This window comes from Montipora capricornis, chromosome 3 (genome assembly GCF_036669925.1).
Source record: "Montipora capricornis isolate CH-2021 chromosome 3, ASM3666992v2, whole genome shotgun sequence".
Lineage (NCBI taxonomy): Eukaryota > Metazoa > Cnidaria > Anthozoa > Scleractinia > Acroporidae > Montipora > Montipora capricornis.
The window spans coordinates 72,233,607-72,251,106 of record NC_090885.1 but is presented as its reverse complement, the minus strand read 5'-3'; the positions used below and the strand labels follow the sequence as shown (position 1 = coordinate 72,251,106).

Sequence of the window (17,500 nt, the reverse complement as noted above, 5' to 3'; positions counted from 1 at the left end):
ACCATGAAAAGTGAATGATTTCCATCTTTCTGTGATTCTTAGGCGAAGGAACGAGAATTTGTACTCAGCGTTTTAAATGGCAGTGGCTACCGAAAGACTTTCTTGCATAACTGCACAAAGCCGGTTTCACTACGTGTGACGAGATCACTGCGGTTGCTGATTTCCGGCCGTTATCTCGTAAGTTCAAGGGGTTACGGAATCTATCAAGCGAGTTCTGAGTAACCACAACGTGAAGGTTGCCCAAAAACCGTGTTAGTCACAAAGTCGTCACGATATTTTTCCAAACGTAAGGAGAAGCAGGGATGGCGCACTGACATCCCTTGCTTCCCACCAATTCCCAGACTCTGCTCCTACAGGTCTTCTCCTCGTTACTCCGGTTTTCCCCTCCGTTCAAATACCAACATCTGATTTGCTTTGAGTTACTTGATTTGATTTCTGTACAGCGGTATCCCCAATTAGTGCCCGAGCACTAAAGAAAGTTCCTTTTTATTTAGACAATCACACTTTTAAAGGCAACCCCCTCCCCCTCCCCCTCCCCCTCCCCCTGTCCCTCCCCCGGCTTGGGAGGGACTCTTTCATGTACCTGACGAGCAAGGGGAGCTCTTCTCGTGTCAAACGATCGACCAAGTTATAGCCTTCTATATCTCTAATTCAATCGCCACTTCACAGTTAACATAAGTAATGACATTTTATACGTTTGAGATCGAAGTACTACCGTTGTTCGTCGGTTTCTTGCCTAAAACAAGTGGTTCTCACTTAAAAAGTTTGTCAAATAGAAGCCGTAAGGAAACTTACTTTCCTTGGCGTTCATTTCCCAGTGAAAAGTGAATGCCATCTCGTTAAGAGGAGTTTGCTCGGTTGAAGTTTCGTGACGGGGGAGTTTTCAGAATATCCTACCACTTTGGTCTGGTATTTGACCTTCAGAACTCGCTATACAGTAGACACGGACGTTCACATATAACGATACTCAAAGAAGTTTCGAAACTGACTTTACAAAGGTAGGATACGTGATTTCCGCTTCGATCTGAAAGAAACACGATACAGGAAGCAGTCTGTTTCCGGAGAGCCAAATATCGCGATTTGAGTGTGCAGACCGCTTTCAGTCGGAAGGAGCGTTTAATTCAATTTAATTTAATTTTCAAGATGCACAGTTTTTACATCCTGTCAGCCGGGGCAGATGGCCAGATTCATCGCCAAGATATTTCTTTTAGGAAGCAACCAAAGAACGAGTCGGGTGGCCGATAATTACGCATCGACGAACAATCGTCAGCCATGCGATTAACGATGAAAAGGTACGAGGAACGAGGAAAAAAAATTGAACTGTCTCCACACCGCAACAGGTCGCAAGAGAATAAAGGACAAGACACCAGTCACCCAGCGGAGGGCCGATTGGCTAAGGACAAAGAACAACTGACAACTCACAGCACAGATGTGTTCAATAGCACTTTGTTTGTGGTGACAAACTCAAGAGTATTTGAAATGCAAAACTGTGGAAGCAGCCTATGAGGTGTAAGGAAGATAATACCTGATGTTGTCACGTCCTTCCGTGGTGGCACGTTTGATTGACAAGCCAGGCTACCTCCCTCAAAGATAGCATTGGTTACTGCTGACGAACTGCCGCGAAGTCGCCTTCGTCAGCTTCATGTCCTCTTCAGAAAGAACATAGTTCAACGAATTATATCTTCATCTTAGAAGTAACTGGGACAAGGTGAGTTTCAATTAAATCCTTTTCCCTCGTTATTAATTACTGTGCCGCCGAAGTAAAGAATAAATTTAGTCGAAAGCGACAACCCTCGCGGCTGTGTTTATGATGTCAACTGAAGGCTTATTCTCGGTCATGTCGCGGACTCTCGTTCGGTTGCTTACCGATCATAGTGATCTACTTCGAGGCCAGGTAATGAAAAGTGATGAATACCGGTACTGTTTACCACTGCGTCAAGTCGTTTTGGTAAATTCGTCGAAGTCGTGGTCTTGCTGACTGACTCGTCAAGATCTTTCGGATGCTGACAGCCCTGAAGCACGGATGATTCAAGATGATGTGGCCACAAATGCTGAAATGAGGGGGGTTTTTCTAAAGTCAGCAGCATTTGGTGCAGCAAACAAGAATAAATAAGTTTTGATGCTGTTCACAAAATTCATTAGCCGTTTTCGTAAACAGAGTCTAGCAAGGAAAGAAAAAAACACTCATCAGGGACATGACGCCTATTCGTAGAGGGTCGGCCAAGTCAGCCGCGCCGAAACAATCGTCTTTGTTTGCGAGAAACCCGGCGGCTTTTTTGTCGAAATGAAAAACCGCAGAAATCGGAAACGAATCGCCCGATGTGTGTTCATTTTAACATGTGAAGGAAAGTAATTGTTCCGTTGTTTTGTCCATCGGAATAAGATAAGATGGTAATTTCTTAGCGACTGAAATCTGGTAGATTCTCGAAGGTTGCCGCCTTTCCTTCATTTGATTCGAGGGATCCACTTGCCCTTTAGCTCCTTTTCAAACACAAAGGTCCAAAGAAACGCAACTTTTCATTTGATTGAAGTAATAAAAGAAAACAGAACTAGCAGGATATACACTTCGGAACCGTAGACAACGGCAGCCGATTGCATGCAGTCCCGAGGGAACGTGCTGTTCCACTTAAAGATATTTTTAGCTTCTTACGTAACAATTTTAATTCTTTGTTTTTCGTTTGGCATGGGTTTTAGACGAACGGGTTGCGTAAAATCGATTTGTATCAGCGATAATAAAGTCCTGACGGTAGATTAGGTGATGTTATAAGCCATTTGAATATTAAATTAAAATTCAAACTCGAAAGAAAACGCGTTCACTTCGAGTTATCTTGAAGGAATTTAACATTATAATTTTGTTTATGGCGGGATGAAGACAGTACACGTGGGAGTCATGAAGGTTTTTTTAATTCTCGCTCAGGTCTCCCCGAATCGGCTTTGAAAGACGAATACCTTTGTTTATCCTTGGTGATTGAGTAAACCAGCAGCACTAAAATAAGAGGCCAGGTCAACGGAATCAAATTAATAACGATTGAACAGTTGCCGAAACTCCCTTGTTACTTTATGGTGTACGACCATTAAAAAAATCAATTAATATTTTTCAAGTGTTCTGAGTCTGGGAGGAAGAACACAAAAAAAGATATAGGTTTTTTGCAAGAATGAGGAAAAAAGAACAACAAGGAAGGACCTTTTTTGCAGCCAACAAAGTGTGATATTGTGTCTACTTCAGAGTTGGTGGATATAAAAGAGAGCAATAGCAACCATATTAAAGGGGAAGTGGATTCTTATTTTGGGCACTGAACTCCAAGTTTACTTATTTCAGTAAACTGATATGGTTGGTTCTTACTTGTAGAAATCCTTCTCACACTTGGGTCAGCATTTGGTTACCATAATATTGTTCTGGTGGTTTCTTTCTTTTCAAAATGGCTGGTGTATGGGAAATGCCTTCTTACCCTTTGATAATCTCTATCTGTACTTGCTTCTTCATGTACAGTTAATGAGAATACTCAATAGATGTAAAACATTCTTGTCATTGGAGGGACAAAAAGGATTCAGAACCATACAGCATCTAGGGAAGATTAAAGAGAGCTGAATTTCCCCATATTTCTCCTACCCCCAGGGGGAAGGGGGAGGGACTTTGAATATGAAGGGACAGTGATGCTCATTGGAAATTTTGAATTCAACCCATAAAGGAGACCAATCCGGGTGTGCCCCAGGCTTCTTTTGACCCCTAAAAGAGACCATATTTAAAACATGTTGAATGTACCGTATATTTTTATATTTCTTTGCATGCAACTGTAAACAAGACCTTCATGGCTACCTATGATGGCGCTTTGCCCAGAACACCCTAAGTGAGAAATTTACACCCCTAAGTGAGACAATGAGCATTCCCACCCCTTTCATGTGCAAGTCTCCCCCAGTCCCCTACCTTGCCCCTCTTCTCCTAGCCTACAACTTTTAGAGAAGACAGCTTGTTGATCTTAATATGTGCATTGTATGCAAGTTTGAGGTAAGAATCTGAATGTTTCTTACATTGTATTTAAATCCAGACTCAAAACTAATATCATTTTGTTCAGGTTTGTAAGAAACAATTCAGCAAGGGATATAAAAATCCTGTCAAGTGCTATGATGGCTTCTATGGCAACGGCTTATCAAGACTTCTCAAAGATGAACCAAGAACCTACAATGCGCAAATGCACACCATTCTGTGAAAAGAACAAAGAGTGTCCAGAACATCACGAATTGCTAGTTGCTATTGTTAATTGTACTGATATGCTGGGATCATTGTCAAATCTAGACAACCTAAAAGAATGTGTTGAAAAGTACACCAAGGGAGGGTGGAGCAAGGATGATGATGTTCCAGATGCTGTGACGGAAAATCGCTTCCCCCTCATACACTGGGCAGCAGCTCTAGGAAAGTGCAATGCTCTGGAGTGGATGCTTGCCAGTGGGTTTAATCCTGTGGCAAGATCTTCAGGAAACGGTGAGACAGCCCTTCATCGGGCGATTCAGTTCTTGTACAAATCAAGGCCCAAGTTTACAGTGAAAGAACTCAATCCAAAATTTTCAAAGATGGTTGCACTTTTGAAAGAAGCGTTGATGATCAAAGATGAAGCACATGGACAAACTCCCCTTCACACTGCAGCACACATGCTAGTAAATGGTGATCACAAGCCAAACTTCTTTCTGTCCTGCATTGAGGTTATAGTTAACAAAGGGAAGAAGATGGGGGATTATTCTGATGCTATATTGAATTCCGTCAATGATTCAGGAGAAACAGTCCTACATATCTTGGCTCGTGGAGAGCGTCATAAAGTGGAGTACTGCACACAAGCCATTAAGAGCCTTATTGTAGCTGGTGCAGATAGAAGCATAAGGAATAATGACGGACAGACTGCTCTTGATATTGCTCTTGCCGGCGGAACTGAGTCTATTGTGGAAGAACTAATTAAGGTGGGACTTTGATAAACATCTTGCATCCTTAAAAACCTGCTGCAATAAAGGTACACAATTTATCCTTTCGGCTCACTTTGAACTATTTGTTTAACTAACTGGTGGCATAGTTGATTGGTAATCCAAATTTATGGTAGTACTTAAGTTTGGGAAATGTAGAATTTTATTGTTTAATGATGATCCCATGGCAGGAAACTCTTTTGAAATAATGCAGAGGTAGTCCAGAAGCTCCCGAGTGGGTTTGGATGCCAGTAAAAATCCATTTGCAATGCATTTTTCGTTTTTATCTTCAGGTTGTGGAAACAGATGAGTCTGTTCTTGACAACCTGTCTGCTGCTGAGAGTACCAGAGAGCTAGGCTACTCTGGTTTGATGACACCATCACCTCCACTGAGCCTTGATGGAAACTCACCTTCCAGTGCAGCAACAATAGACAATGAAGATGATGATTCCATTTATCCTCGCATTGCACACGTGCAGTCTGTGAATATCAAAGTAGAACCCTTGGATGACAATGAAGATACCGACCAGGTTTGCTTGCAAAAACACTTAAACATGTACATGCATTTTATTTTGGTTTCACTTGTGCAATGTTCTCAAAACACTGATTAAGTCAGTTGCTCCTCTGATCATCCTGTCAATAGAGTCAGTTTCTTGGGCCTCGTACAGTATATGAGTGTTCAAGATCTTAACAGTAATGTACAAGAACCTTGCTACTGTTGCACTAAATATGACTGCACTTTGGGCTGGGCATTCAAAAGATGCACTCACTCATTGTGGATTGTCCTGGATGTCACCATGTTGTTACAACTAAGTTGATTCGGAACATCTTCTTATTTCATGATAGCCAAGCAAAACATGCACCAGTCATAGAAAATGTCTTTGAATTACGGTACTCAACCACCCACTGGTTGGCTCAGGTTGTTGAAAATTGGTCTCCCATTCAGTGTGTGGGTTCAAACCCCAGCCGGAGCAACACAGAGTCTTAAAATAACTGAGGAGAAACTGTTTCTGTTGTACAGTGTAGTTACATTATTATCAATACCCGTGGCCAAATGACAAATTGCCCTCTGTAAAACGCGCCTTTTTGTGGGCCAAACAGGAAATGTGCAGGCTGAAAATACATTATTTCGCTCGGCCAATGAGATCGTCCTATTTAAGTGCGAGGATCACTTCTACATTTGTCTACAACCGCACTTCAAATATATACATTCCTTTCATTCTCACAACCTTTGTTTGTATACACTGAGGGACATTTCCATACCATAGTTTCATGCATTTCTTATTAAATGAATTGGTACTATTTGGCCTTGTGTATTGATAACAATGATAATCAAATGACTTTTCTCGGGCAGGTAGTTTATTTTTGTTCCTTGTAGCATCACTTGCACCCTCGCTCCGCTCGGGCACAAATGATGCTACTTGGGCCACAAATAAACAAAATGCCCTCCAAAAGCCATGTGATTGTCCCATTTACAAATGGTTAGACTTTAACCCATTGACTCTTAGGAGTGGCACACACACACACACACATGTCCAATGCACTCAACTAGATTCCAGTCATGAAATCTAGATTCATTGGAGGTACTATGAGTCTAGTTGTGAAATGGAACCGGAAGTCATATCTGTCTCACGTTGGGGAGGGTGAAGACCATCGGAGTCTACTGGAGTTGCACTGAGTCCAATACCAGAAGTCTACTCGTGAAATAAAATCAGAAGTCTAAACGCTTGCAATTAACAGAGGGGGAAATAATAGTCCAATGGAGTTACCGGAAGTCAACTCGCAATATTTCAAATAAGCTACGCAAAGCAACAAGGGCAAAACACATTGTGTATACCTCGTTCTTAAAGGGGAACTGAAGGAAAAAAAATAACATTTTTTATTCATACGAGACCATGCACAATAATGTTTTCAACTTTGTTTCTGGCATATCCGTCGTTTTTCCACCTAAAGAAATGTTTTAAAGTAAAAATTAACGGTAAAACACGCGACGTTTCGACCGAACTTAATAATAATAATGATAATAATAATTATAATAATAATCCACAACACATGACTTGTTGTAAGCAATGTGCTCTAAAATTGCACAAACACTTTACGTGGCAAGACACGATCATATGCTCAGACCCGTTTACGTTTACCACTATCTACTACACAAGTATGGATACCAGGAAAGCGATTACAGCAAACCATGGTACCAACAAAAACAACCTCAGTCCGAGTACTATAGAATACCACAAGCAAATTACAATGGAATGTTCCATTTCATCTAAAGAGAGCACCATCAATGGTGCTAATCGTATAGATATGTCTGTGTGGGACAAGGTCAAGAATAAATGGTATTTGCTTGAGGGATCAGTATGTCAAGTAGGAAAGGTAAAGGAAAATACGGAACTTGAGAGCAGGAATAAAGGACATATACAGGGAATGCGAAGTAGCACAGTTCAACATTGTCTTAGACTTCCTTGGAGGATACAACCTAACACTGAGGGAAAACCTCAACACACTGACAGAAGACAAGAGAAACACTCTATCTACTCAAGAACGCCCAAAAATGAATTCTATCTCAGAACACTGAGATCGTTAAGTTCTTCTACAAACAGAAAAAAAAACGGATGAAGGCCACAAAGCCCAGGAATTACATCCCGCTTTGTTGGTATAAATGAGATAGTGAGAAAGAAACAAAGATGCAATAATAATAAGAATAATAGTAATAATGATGATGATGATGATGATGATGATGATGATGATAATAATGATAATAACAACAAAGATTAATTGACAGTATTTCTACATGGTAGCTATACATGCATCACATTAACTAAGGAACTAACTACTTAAAATCTAACTAATTACAAACGTAATACACAAGTTGAAAACTACTGAAAATTGTAAGATCTAAAAATGCTATACCTGTAAATACTATCAGTAAACACAACTAAGGAACCTTGTCAAGACAACTTATGAGGTTCAACATAACGGTCATTATCAAGCTAAAAGTGAAGATAAATCTTTTTGCAGAAATATAAATTTTTCTTCTTTGTTTCTTCCTTTTTTCTTCTTTGTTTCATATTGACACAGATGCAAAAATTTTTATCTTCACTTTCAGCTTGATAATGACCAAAGTTCGGTCGAAAACGTGGCTTGTTTTTACCGTTAGTTTTTACTTCAAATTGTTTAAAAAAAACCTTTACTTATAAAAACGTTTTTATTCCGATTTTGGACCATCAGCATTGCGGCTCAGAATGGAGGAGTCAGCGGTCATTTTTGCAGCTTATGACGTATGATATGGGGAAGACATGCGGGAACACTCCATTTAGAAGCAGTGTTAAAACTGATGTTGTTCGTGAATATTGAGTCCGCGAAGAAACAGCAAAGCAACGAAGAAAATATCCACAGCAGCACTCGTGTTTACCTTGTTTCTCTTGATTACGAAATCGCTTTTCCCCATATCATATGTCACAGAAGGTTGCTGATTTAGTTTTTGAGCACGCACTGAAAAGGTCGAAAAAGCGGGAAAAGCCCAACTTCGAACGTAATTTTCTCGCAAAATACAGGAAACGAGAGGCAATAACTCCACAAACTTAACTTTACCTATGTGAGGCTTTCAAATAAAATTGTTGAAGAAATTGCTTTTGGCCTTCAGTTCTCCTTTAAAGCCGAGATTTGAAATAAGCCGAGTAAAGAAACAAGCGCGCAACACATTGTAACTTTATCAAACTTTCTTTGTTTTTATTTTGTCTATGTTAATAAGCGTGTGCATGATGGCCCAGCGGTTCTTAATGGACTTTCACACGAATATCGTGCATCTTCAGTTCTATCAGGCCACATGGTTACATCTCAATAGGCTTATGTTTTTAGCGATATATGAAACATAACAGTATTTATCCATCGCACCCTCAATTCCAAATATATTATGATAATTATACATCATTGATCCATTGACCTATAAAGGTGACACTTATTTAGATACGCCTTTTTACTAATCCAGATAAACTACGAAATACACAGGGGACAACTCATCATTGCTATTGTTGAAAATTCACTTGTATATGCACGTGCACAATTCCGTATCAGTCATAGCGTCTTCTCCAAGGATACTCGTCTCCTTTCCTGAAAATGACAGCTTTGTGTATACCTCGTTCCTAAAGCCGATATTTGAAACAAGCGCGCAACACATTGTGTATAACTCATTCTCAAAGACGAGATTTGAAATAAGTTATGTTAAAAACAAGCGCGCAACGCATTGTAATGATCACACCTTCTTTGTTTCTATTTCATCTATGTTAATAAGCCTGTTCATGATACAAAATTAAATGTTTGGCTTTCGATTATCACACGTTCTTTTTTTTTTTCTGTTCTTTTTTTTCACTTTTGGCTGTTATGGTTCTCAATGGACTTTCAAACGAATTTCGTGCAACTTCAGTTCTATCTGGCGACACAGCCACATGTCAATAAACTTGCGTTTTTAGCAACATACGAAACATATATTTATCTTCAAAAAAATATTTCCACACTTTTCAATACGTACTAAAGTCGCGAAACACGAAGTCCAGTGGAATCTGTTCGTGCGAATCGATCCTCTGGAGTCCAATGGAACAGTTTTCTTGGGCCTCCAAGGACAAGTATAGATTTATTTCGAAGTCTCTAACGAATAGAAAACTTGTCACTCCAGTGGAATCTATTCGTTGCCAATGGATCCATTGGAGTCCAATGGAACACTTTCCTAGGGCCTCCAAGAACAAGCACATAAACTTTCTTTGTAAGTCTCTAACGAATGGAAAACTTGACCCTCAAGTGGAATCTACTTGTTACCATTTGATCCCTTACAATTTTCACTGCTAGACTTCCGGTTTTCCAATGGAACTTGAGTATACACGACGGGAGTCTAGTCGAGTGTATTGGACAACCCTCAGGAGTGGGACTTAATAGATTTTAATACTCTGTCGGTCGAGGGCGGTTTAGGTGTTAATGGATTAAGTGTTCTTAGATATGAACTATAAAATGAAGATCCCATATAACAACCCTTGCTGTTAACACTGTGTGATGTTAAAGAACCCACACGCCCATGGTAAAGAGTAGAACACAGAGTTTTGTGGTGTGTTGGTGTATCTGTGCCCGCATTTGGTTGACCTGGCTGGATGATGGGTGAAGGGCTTCTGCAGCTAGAAGTCTCGTTATTTGCCAGGTGCTTCACATTTCACTCACATGTACTTACACACTTTCCTTGGCGTTTGGCTTTATTTCTTTCCACCTGTAGTTGACAGGTGTGTCATCATTTTTGCAGCAAATACAGCAGCTGCAAGAGGAGCAAGCCTCAAGCAGTGCATCCTCTTCAGGTAATTGTCTTTTCCTGTTTTCATGAAAAATTATGGCAATGTTTTTCATCCCCTTTTTTTGTCTTCCGTGCTAATTTTACTAGCAGTGTGGCTCACTACCTAGTATTATGCACAATTAAAAGGGAAAATAGTGGAAAACCAACACAATATGTGGCCATTATAAGCGTAAGAATACAACCTACAGGGTTTTTTTTACAAAAATACGGAAAAACAAAATTGTCATGTTACATGAAGAAAAATACCGTGAAATTTCATGATGTCGAAAAAACTGACAATCTCCACTCACGCGGCAGACCCATGAAGGCAAATATCAAATCATGGGTTGGCAGCTAAATGAATTAAGTGCCCTGGGAGGGGTGGGATGGTGGAGTCACATGGATTTCACGGAGCTGGTTTTGTCTTGGATTTTCGTTTTTAGAGAAAGATAAATGGCCAGTTTGCTAATTCGTTGACTTTCATTTCTTCATACTCTTGACTTTTTAAAGATTTAACAAGTAATTCTCCATTGCTGAAGCATCTCGGAGAAGCAGGCTTACTAAATGACGTATCGGCATTGTTATCAAGAGCTCGAAACAGAGATGAAAGTAATCTACGGAAGATACAAACTCAAGCAAAAGGTGAACCGGTTTTTTTTTTCATTATTCTTGGTTGCTGTGTACATTTTAATTAGCAAGACACTCTTTTGCTTACTAACCTGCGATCAGGCGTACTTTTCTTTAGAGAGGGCGCGACCTTTTCGCACCCTGTCTAAAGAAAAGTACGCCTGATCGCAGTTTGGTCCTTACCGTCCAAAAGCTGTAAGTTAATGTGCTGGATGACGGCATCGCTATTTTTTGTTTAAAACTATTAAACCTGGAACTCTCTTTTCTCAGAATCGGCTCGGTAGACTACCTTTAACAAATCTTGAGTCGTCGTCCTACTTGCCGTGAGATCTTAGGGCCTAGTCCTCTGCGCAAGTTACATGTAGAAGCTATACCGCAATCCCAGTATTAGTGTAAGTTGTATGTTAATATGGGTAATCACATTATATTGAGTGCAATTTTGAGTAAATGTGCACTAGTAAATGTTTCTAACCTTACTCTTTTTATTAACACACTTTAAAAGATTTCGAGATCGTATCGAAATTACATTTAAGAAGACGCAACGCACGCATATCACGCGATCACGTAAAAATTGCCCCATCCGGGGCTCGCATTTGATTGGTCATCTTAAAGTTTGTTCTATCATTGACCAATCGGAATGCTGGGTTTGTTACCTCTTTTTGCCCTGGAATTCCTCTTTCTTTCAACCGCATTTCTGTTTGCCAATCAGAATGGAGGAAAACTAAAACTGCGGCAACTCATTGTTGTACTATTACTTATCACTTGCAGAAGTCGACGCTCAAATCAGCACCAAACTAAAGGAAATCGAAAGAATGAAATTGGAAGTCTCTTCACTGAAACTGAAACGAAAGAGATGTGATGCTGAAGTCGATAAACTTTACAAGAGACTTGCATCATGTGACAGCGCTCTGAAAGAGATTCCAGGTCCCCACAGTTCAACATCTTCCAGCATGTGAGGTAATGACTTATGGGTATTGAAACCAATAGTGCGTGGCAAATACAATACAAGAAGGGAAGGTAGACCTGTAAACTTTACCACCGTACCAACATGCCATCCAAGTACGGGGTGTATGCAGAGCCGTTGTTTCATTCGGTTATCTGAACAGCAAATAATGCGTAACTTCTGCATTGGCTGGCTGTGGCAGGACATGAAAACATACAGCGCGAAATTTTGAGTCGCAAGGCAAGGTTTGGCAAGTTAGGCGCCGTTTGGTTCACGGACGTTGGTTGCGATTTGACCAAAAAACCTACATGTAACTGTGAAAAAAGTCATTCACAATGGTAAAGGCATTAAATGGTTCTGACTCTGGAGTGCACTCCCTTCAAACGTCAAAGATCATGAAGTAGAATGTTGTTCCTTGGAGAACTCAAGCAGTCTTCGTGCGCGGGATTTCGCTCATTGATTTTTAAGCCCGTGTTTTGTACAAAAAATGTATAGTCGAGAAAAGAGACCAGTTATAAGTGAGTTTTATGGAAAACAAGTCAAAAGACAAGACAAGTAAAACTTTTGCATGAAATTGATAGGGAAACTTTATTTTAACAAAAGATAATTATTTATGCTCATGAAGTATCGAGACACCCACTGCTAATTCCCTGCAACGCATCAAGAATCAAAATTATATTTTATGACGGTAGCCGTGGTGTACTTTATTAGGTATGAGATAATAATACCTTTGGAGATTTTAAGCCACAAGTCAAATAATTCGTAGGGGACTTCAAGTCAGTCGAGACTTGTGAAATATTTGAATAATTCTTCCAGGAGGCTAAGTAATTGGAGTGAGGAGCTATCAATGTAAAAAAAAGTTGAAACTGTTGAATAAATTCAATTTACACCAACTTATATCAAATTGAATGATTGATTGCTTGAGGGATTCACTAATTGCTTGACTGATTGATTGATTGATTGATTGATTGATTGATTGATTGATTGATTGATTGATTGATTGATTGAATGGTTTTAAACAAAGTTTATCGCACCATCATCCAGATAGGTTTGGTGAGATAGCAGTATCCCGCAATACACTTTGTACCATTCGCTTGTCTGTTGTCTGAAGCGAAATAATCATTCGAATTATCCACACTTGACCACAAATTAAGCCATTCCTCGCTTCCCTTTTGCCTCGAGTTGATTCCAGAGGATGAAAACTGCAACCTACGAACAGTTGCAAAGCCTGTGAGTGGATACCGTTTGCCTTCATTTGCGGGACTATATTTGTAAAATCCGTAAAAGTCTACCTTGTTGGAATATCTATAATTCCCGTAATTGCCTCCCATTAAAAAGCTGTCAAAGGAATTCGTGATCCCGGGACGACTTGCTTCTTTCCAGTTGTAAACGACCCGGATATCGCTGACGTCACCAAAGCGGAACATGACTTCTTCCCAGGTGTCTCTCATACTTGGATGAATGCAGCTACCAGCGTCTTTATCGAGCGATGCGGCTGCAGCTACCGAGAAACTTGATTTGATAAAATAGGTCATGGAACTACTGACCTTTGTTGCAACTAGAGTCCAGCCTCCGCCCTCAGTGCTCATATCGCAGTAGGCTGGAAACGAATTACTTGGCGATGCTCCATCGGGATCGATCCAGTACAACCCATCACCACGACTGTGACCTAGGTACGGAAGGAAGTAAACCACAAAAAAAGGCAAAAGCTACGGGTACCCACAATATACATACAGACATTTAAACGTACCAGTCACTGTTTGCAGTCTTTACAGCCAATGAAATGTAGGCTTAAGTGACAGTCGACCAATAACTTCATGATATCGTTGACCTATCACATTAATAACCAGAGTATTTGTACCGTCTACTGACGTTACACAAATCACTTGATGCTGAAGACGACTTCCGCTCAGGTTGTCAGTGAATGTCACCCTAAACAGTACTTCTCAGGACTACACTCGCCCGGAAGATCGTACTTAATTATTATATGACTCTTGGATTCAACCTTTAATGATTTTCAGTTGGAAATGGTTTGTAAAAACGATTAAAAACTCAAAGCAACAATTTACTGAGCAAATAAAAGCTTGAATTATTGCGGAGGTGTAACGCCATGAGGTATAAAGAGAAGTTCTTTTGGCAGAATAAAATTACATGCGGCTCTTTTTAAAGTAAGCCTTACCAGCTTTCAGTATATCAAGACAATGGAGCCCTGGGTTTATCTTGGTATGGCCTCTTCCGGCAGACATGATCGCCAGCCATTCATTGCCATCACAAAACTCCAAAGTATGTTGAGACGAGATGTATCGGATAGATCCAGCCTTTGATGCTGTACAGTTGTCGGCGGTATACCCAATTTGGATCACGGCTGACGGCAATTTGCCAGGCGGACCAGCATCCCCTTTTCCTCCCTATAAAAGTAAAGGTACATGTTCCATTTGAGTTCCGGTCGCCCGTGGGAGAACCATTCAAAATACAGATGTGAGGAATAATTGGCTTAAAGTTAGGGTGGCTTAGTGGTTATCTATCGGGCGAGTTTGAGTCGATCTCAACCTGATTTGAGGGTTTTTCTCCGGTTACTCCGGTTTTCCTCTCTCATCAAAATCGACTCACAGCTAATTAACATCTAGCTGTGGTGCTGTGTTCCGACATCAAACATGGACTGTACAGCGACTGCCAGAGGCGCCTTCGTATGCTTTCAGCCCGATATCCTGAGCTGCACCCTTTCGCAACTCAGTCCCCAATACTGCAAGAAAAGGGTGATTAGCACTGCCATTTATTTATTATTTACCATGATCCCTTTTTTTTTTATATCAATTCTACTGGCATTGCGAGGTTTTCAGAAAAGGAAAATGATTCCATCGTCAATAGGCTACTCCGACGTCTCCATCTTGCACTACTTTCATGCAGCGCTGTTTCCATAAAAACTTAATTAGTTACCGGAGATTTATTCAACGGTAAACAACTCGAAACCATTTCACAAATGAAACTCAAATATACCCCACTAGCTCTACCATGCTTTGGCCAACTGATCGCCTCCTTCTAGTCGGTTTTTTTTAAACCATGTTTTGTTTGAATTTTTTTCCGTCAGATTACCAGAGTGGAGCGTCCATGAACTACAGTAGCTTGCCAGCTAAGAGCATTTTTACAGACAACGTGCTTTATTTTTGAAATAATGTTTTGACATTGTGACTTACCTTGACTCCATATGATCCTCTATGTCCCCGTTCTCCTCTCGGTCCAGTGACACTCAATCCAGGGGGGCCTTCCGGTCCCTGAGAATGAAAACTCAAATAGGATGAATTCTGCGTAACAAATTACAGCGCCTACTCTCGGTGATGCTGCATAGTTTTACTTCAAATAAAATAAAGTGCCCGAGTAAAAGCGAATTTCCTCAGATAACATGTGGTTATGTAACTGACAACTGGTTATGCCAATACTATTAACAACCATTTCCGCCTTGTTCGGTGAACCAACATGGCTTTACCGAAACTATGCTCCAATTACACAATGTTTTGACCTTCAGTTCTACTAGGGTCTGCTAGTTCTCCCGAATTTGATAATTTAAAAACCCGTTGGTACAAAATTATCATGTAGATCCACTGATCTCCGGATAGGCAAAGTTGGAGTGTTTATATTGCAGACAGTTTTCGCAAGATTATCACTTCCAAGGAGACACATGTACACATTATACCAGGGAGTACTACCAATCTGTTTAGGCTAATACATGTGCATGTTTTTGTCGCAAAGGAATCATCTTTGGTCGTAACTTACCGCAGGCCCAATGGGACCTTGTGTCCCTTGATCGCCCTGAAAAACAGATAAAAAGAGAGTAAATTTTACACTGGCTAATTATTAGCTGGTTCTCCTTGGGAAAAAAAAAAACCTCGTACCTTTTCTGTCGTACTTCCAATGTTATGCCATTCTTCGAGTCTCAGAATATCTCAAGGAAGACCAATAAGTTGTTTTTCTGTGTTTTTTAAATTTGTTCAAAAGAAGCCAATTGATTGATTTGATTACTTTGGGCATTTTGAAGACTCGACAAAATTATATAGGGTTACACCAGAAGTGTCGACCTCCAAACTTAAGATGGAATTTGTCGCGGACAAAGCTCAAGCTCTGAGGGGCAGGGATTACAAAACACTTCTTCTCGTAATTAGCCAAGAGGGAGGGATAAATTCTAATGTGCCTATGATACTATCTAATAATCGGAGTTTGCTGAGTGGTGAATTGAACCTTGATAGGTTTTCCTTTACAGTAAATTGAAGACACGAACACTTCTGAAGTACTCACGATTTTTTTGTGACCTAAACATAAACCGAGGAGTTATCTCGAGATGAGAACACTTTGCTTTGACTAAGAGTCATTTTTTAGGCTGGCCAAGCCGGTACAACTAGTTTATAAAATATTACTGATACCTTTGGGCCATCTCGACCGTCCCTTCCTGGAGAACCGTTTCGCCCATTGAGTCCATTGAGACATCTGCATAAACGTGCCTATGAACAAAACAGTTAACTTTGAAAGGGAAAATACCATGTAGAAAGTTGATTTCCATTAGGGTAGTTGCTGTTATCAAGTCAAACAATTTATGCTTGAAATTTCTCAACTCAAGTTACTCTCTGAAGACGACCTTCGCTCATTTTGAAAAAAACGTGTTTCACAAACAGTGCTTCTAGATCTCAAGCCTACACTTCGTCCCTGATATCGAATTTTGCTCAGGTGCAATCATTAGAACCACCTTATATGTGTAATTTACTGACTCTCCAAAACCGATTCAGCATAAGGAAGCTGAGACATCAAAAGTTCTTCAAATATTAATAGTCTACTATGTAGGATAGAGGAATGAAATCAACTTACTTGCTTAGGGGTGGTGTCTTTTGCCCGAGAAGTGTTTTCGTTTCCCTTCTCCTGAGAAGACTCCTTTAACTTAGCCGATGAAAATGCTAAGCTAACAACAACGATCCCTAAAATCAAATTCATGTTCTTTTTCCTCCTAGGTCAAACCGTCGAACGCCAAGCAAATGAGACTATTTCAAGCGATAGCGCTAAGTGGCTTTTTATTCTTTCGATTAGCCGGTATCGACAGGTTTTGACACTTGGCAATTTTCCTAACTGCAGACTTGGCCCCCACGTTGGATTAGCCAAATCGAGACAGTGTTTACAGTGTAAACAACGAATTTAAGAAAAAACACTTTTAATTGGAGCCAGTCATCCGTAAGACGAGCAGCTTCAAGCAACAAAGTATTTATTAGTCCATGGGTGGTCAGAGACCTATGGCTCGGCCAAAAAACGGCTCCGCCGGATACCAGGCCTTCCTTTCGTAGTCATCACAAACATGATAATGATCATCATTATCGTCACAGTCGTCACCAACGTACGGAAACCGATAAGGGACAATCGCAAAATATTTGTCAAATCCATAAGAAAATTGGAAATCACAATTTTTTTGGCAAATCAGTATTGAAGAGTGTTTCCAATCTGAAATACTTTTACAAATCCTATTAAAATTATTGGATCCTCAAATGCTTTTTCTCAAAATCAATCCAAGAATCGCTGTTGCAAATTATTCTTTTGTCACGTGATAATTGCACGAGCAGTCAGCCAGCGCCACACGCCTGTCCCACCTCCAAAATGGTGAAGTTTCGTAAGAAAGGAGTTTACAATAGAAA

The 17,500-nt window shown here is 40.2% G+C and overlaps 2 protein-coding genes across 3 annotated transcripts; one reads left to right on the top strand and one right to left on the bottom strand.

The window, feature by feature from the left end:
* Nucleotides 1-1,354: 1,354 nt before the first annotated feature.
* LOC138043939 (ankyrin repeat domain-containing protein 24-like) lies at nucleotides 1,355-12,731 on the top strand. Of its 2 annotated transcripts, none has more exons than XM_068890469.1 (6): nucleotides 1,355-1,708; nucleotides 4,074-4,950; nucleotides 5,244-5,480; nucleotides 10,211-10,289; nucleotides 10,775-10,906; nucleotides 11,660-12,731. In XM_068890469.1, exons 2-6 carry the CDS (start codon nucleotides 4,123-4,125, stop codon nucleotides 11,845-11,847), a joined length of 1,464 nt encoding a protein of 487 aa, XP_068746570.1. In that variant the 5' UTR covers nucleotides 1,355-1,708; nucleotides 4,074-4,122; the 3' UTR covers nucleotides 11,848-12,731. The 2 variants fall into 2 exon arrangements, with proteins under 2 accessions (XP_068746570.1, XP_068746571.1); XM_068890470.1 differs by having other exon boundaries at nucleotides 1,584-1,708; nucleotides 10,238-10,289.
* LOC138043940 (uncharacterized) lies at nucleotides 12,669-16,942 on the bottom strand. The gene is made up of 6 exons (XM_068890471.1): nucleotides 16,689-16,942; nucleotides 16,250-16,327; nucleotides 15,606-15,641; nucleotides 15,029-15,106; nucleotides 14,014-14,242; nucleotides 12,669-13,503 (listed from the first exon to the last, which is right to left on the bottom strand). The coding sequence occupies exons 1-6, from the start codon at nucleotides 16,809-16,811 to the stop codon at nucleotides 12,860-12,862; spliced, it is 1,188 nt and encodes a 395-aa protein (XP_068746572.1). The 5' UTR covers nucleotides 16,812-16,942; the 3' UTR covers nucleotides 12,669-12,859.
* Nucleotides 16,943-17,500: the final 558 nt, after the last annotated feature.

Excerpts from the sequence above, each read along its gene's own strand:
- LOC138043940 (XM_068890471.1), bottom strand. The coding sequence starts at position 16,811 with ATGAATTTGATTTTAGGGATCGTTGTTGTTAGCTTAGCATTTTCATCG. Across the intron at positions 15,107-15,605 it reads AAGGTCCCATTGGGCCTGCG|GGACCGGAAGGCCCCCCTGG; the intron begins GTAAGTTACGAC and ends TTTCATTCTCAG. Across the intron at positions 13,504-14,013 it reads TCTTGATATACTGAAAGCTG|GTCACAGTCGTGGTGATGGG; the intron begins GTAAGGCTTACT and ends TTCCGTACCTAG.
- LOC138043939 (XM_068890469.1), top strand. The coding sequence starts at position 4,123 with ATGATGGCTTCTATGGCAACGGCTTATCAAGACTTCTCAAAGATGAAC. Across the intron at positions 10,290-10,774 it reads AAGCAGTGCATCCTCTTCAG|ATTTAACAAGTAATTCTCCA; the intron begins GTAATTGTCTTT and ends GACTTTTTAAAG. Across the intron at positions 10,907-11,659 it reads GATACAAACTCAAGCAAAAG|AAGTCGACGCTCAAATCAGC; the intron begins GTGAACCGGTTT and ends TATCACTTGCAG.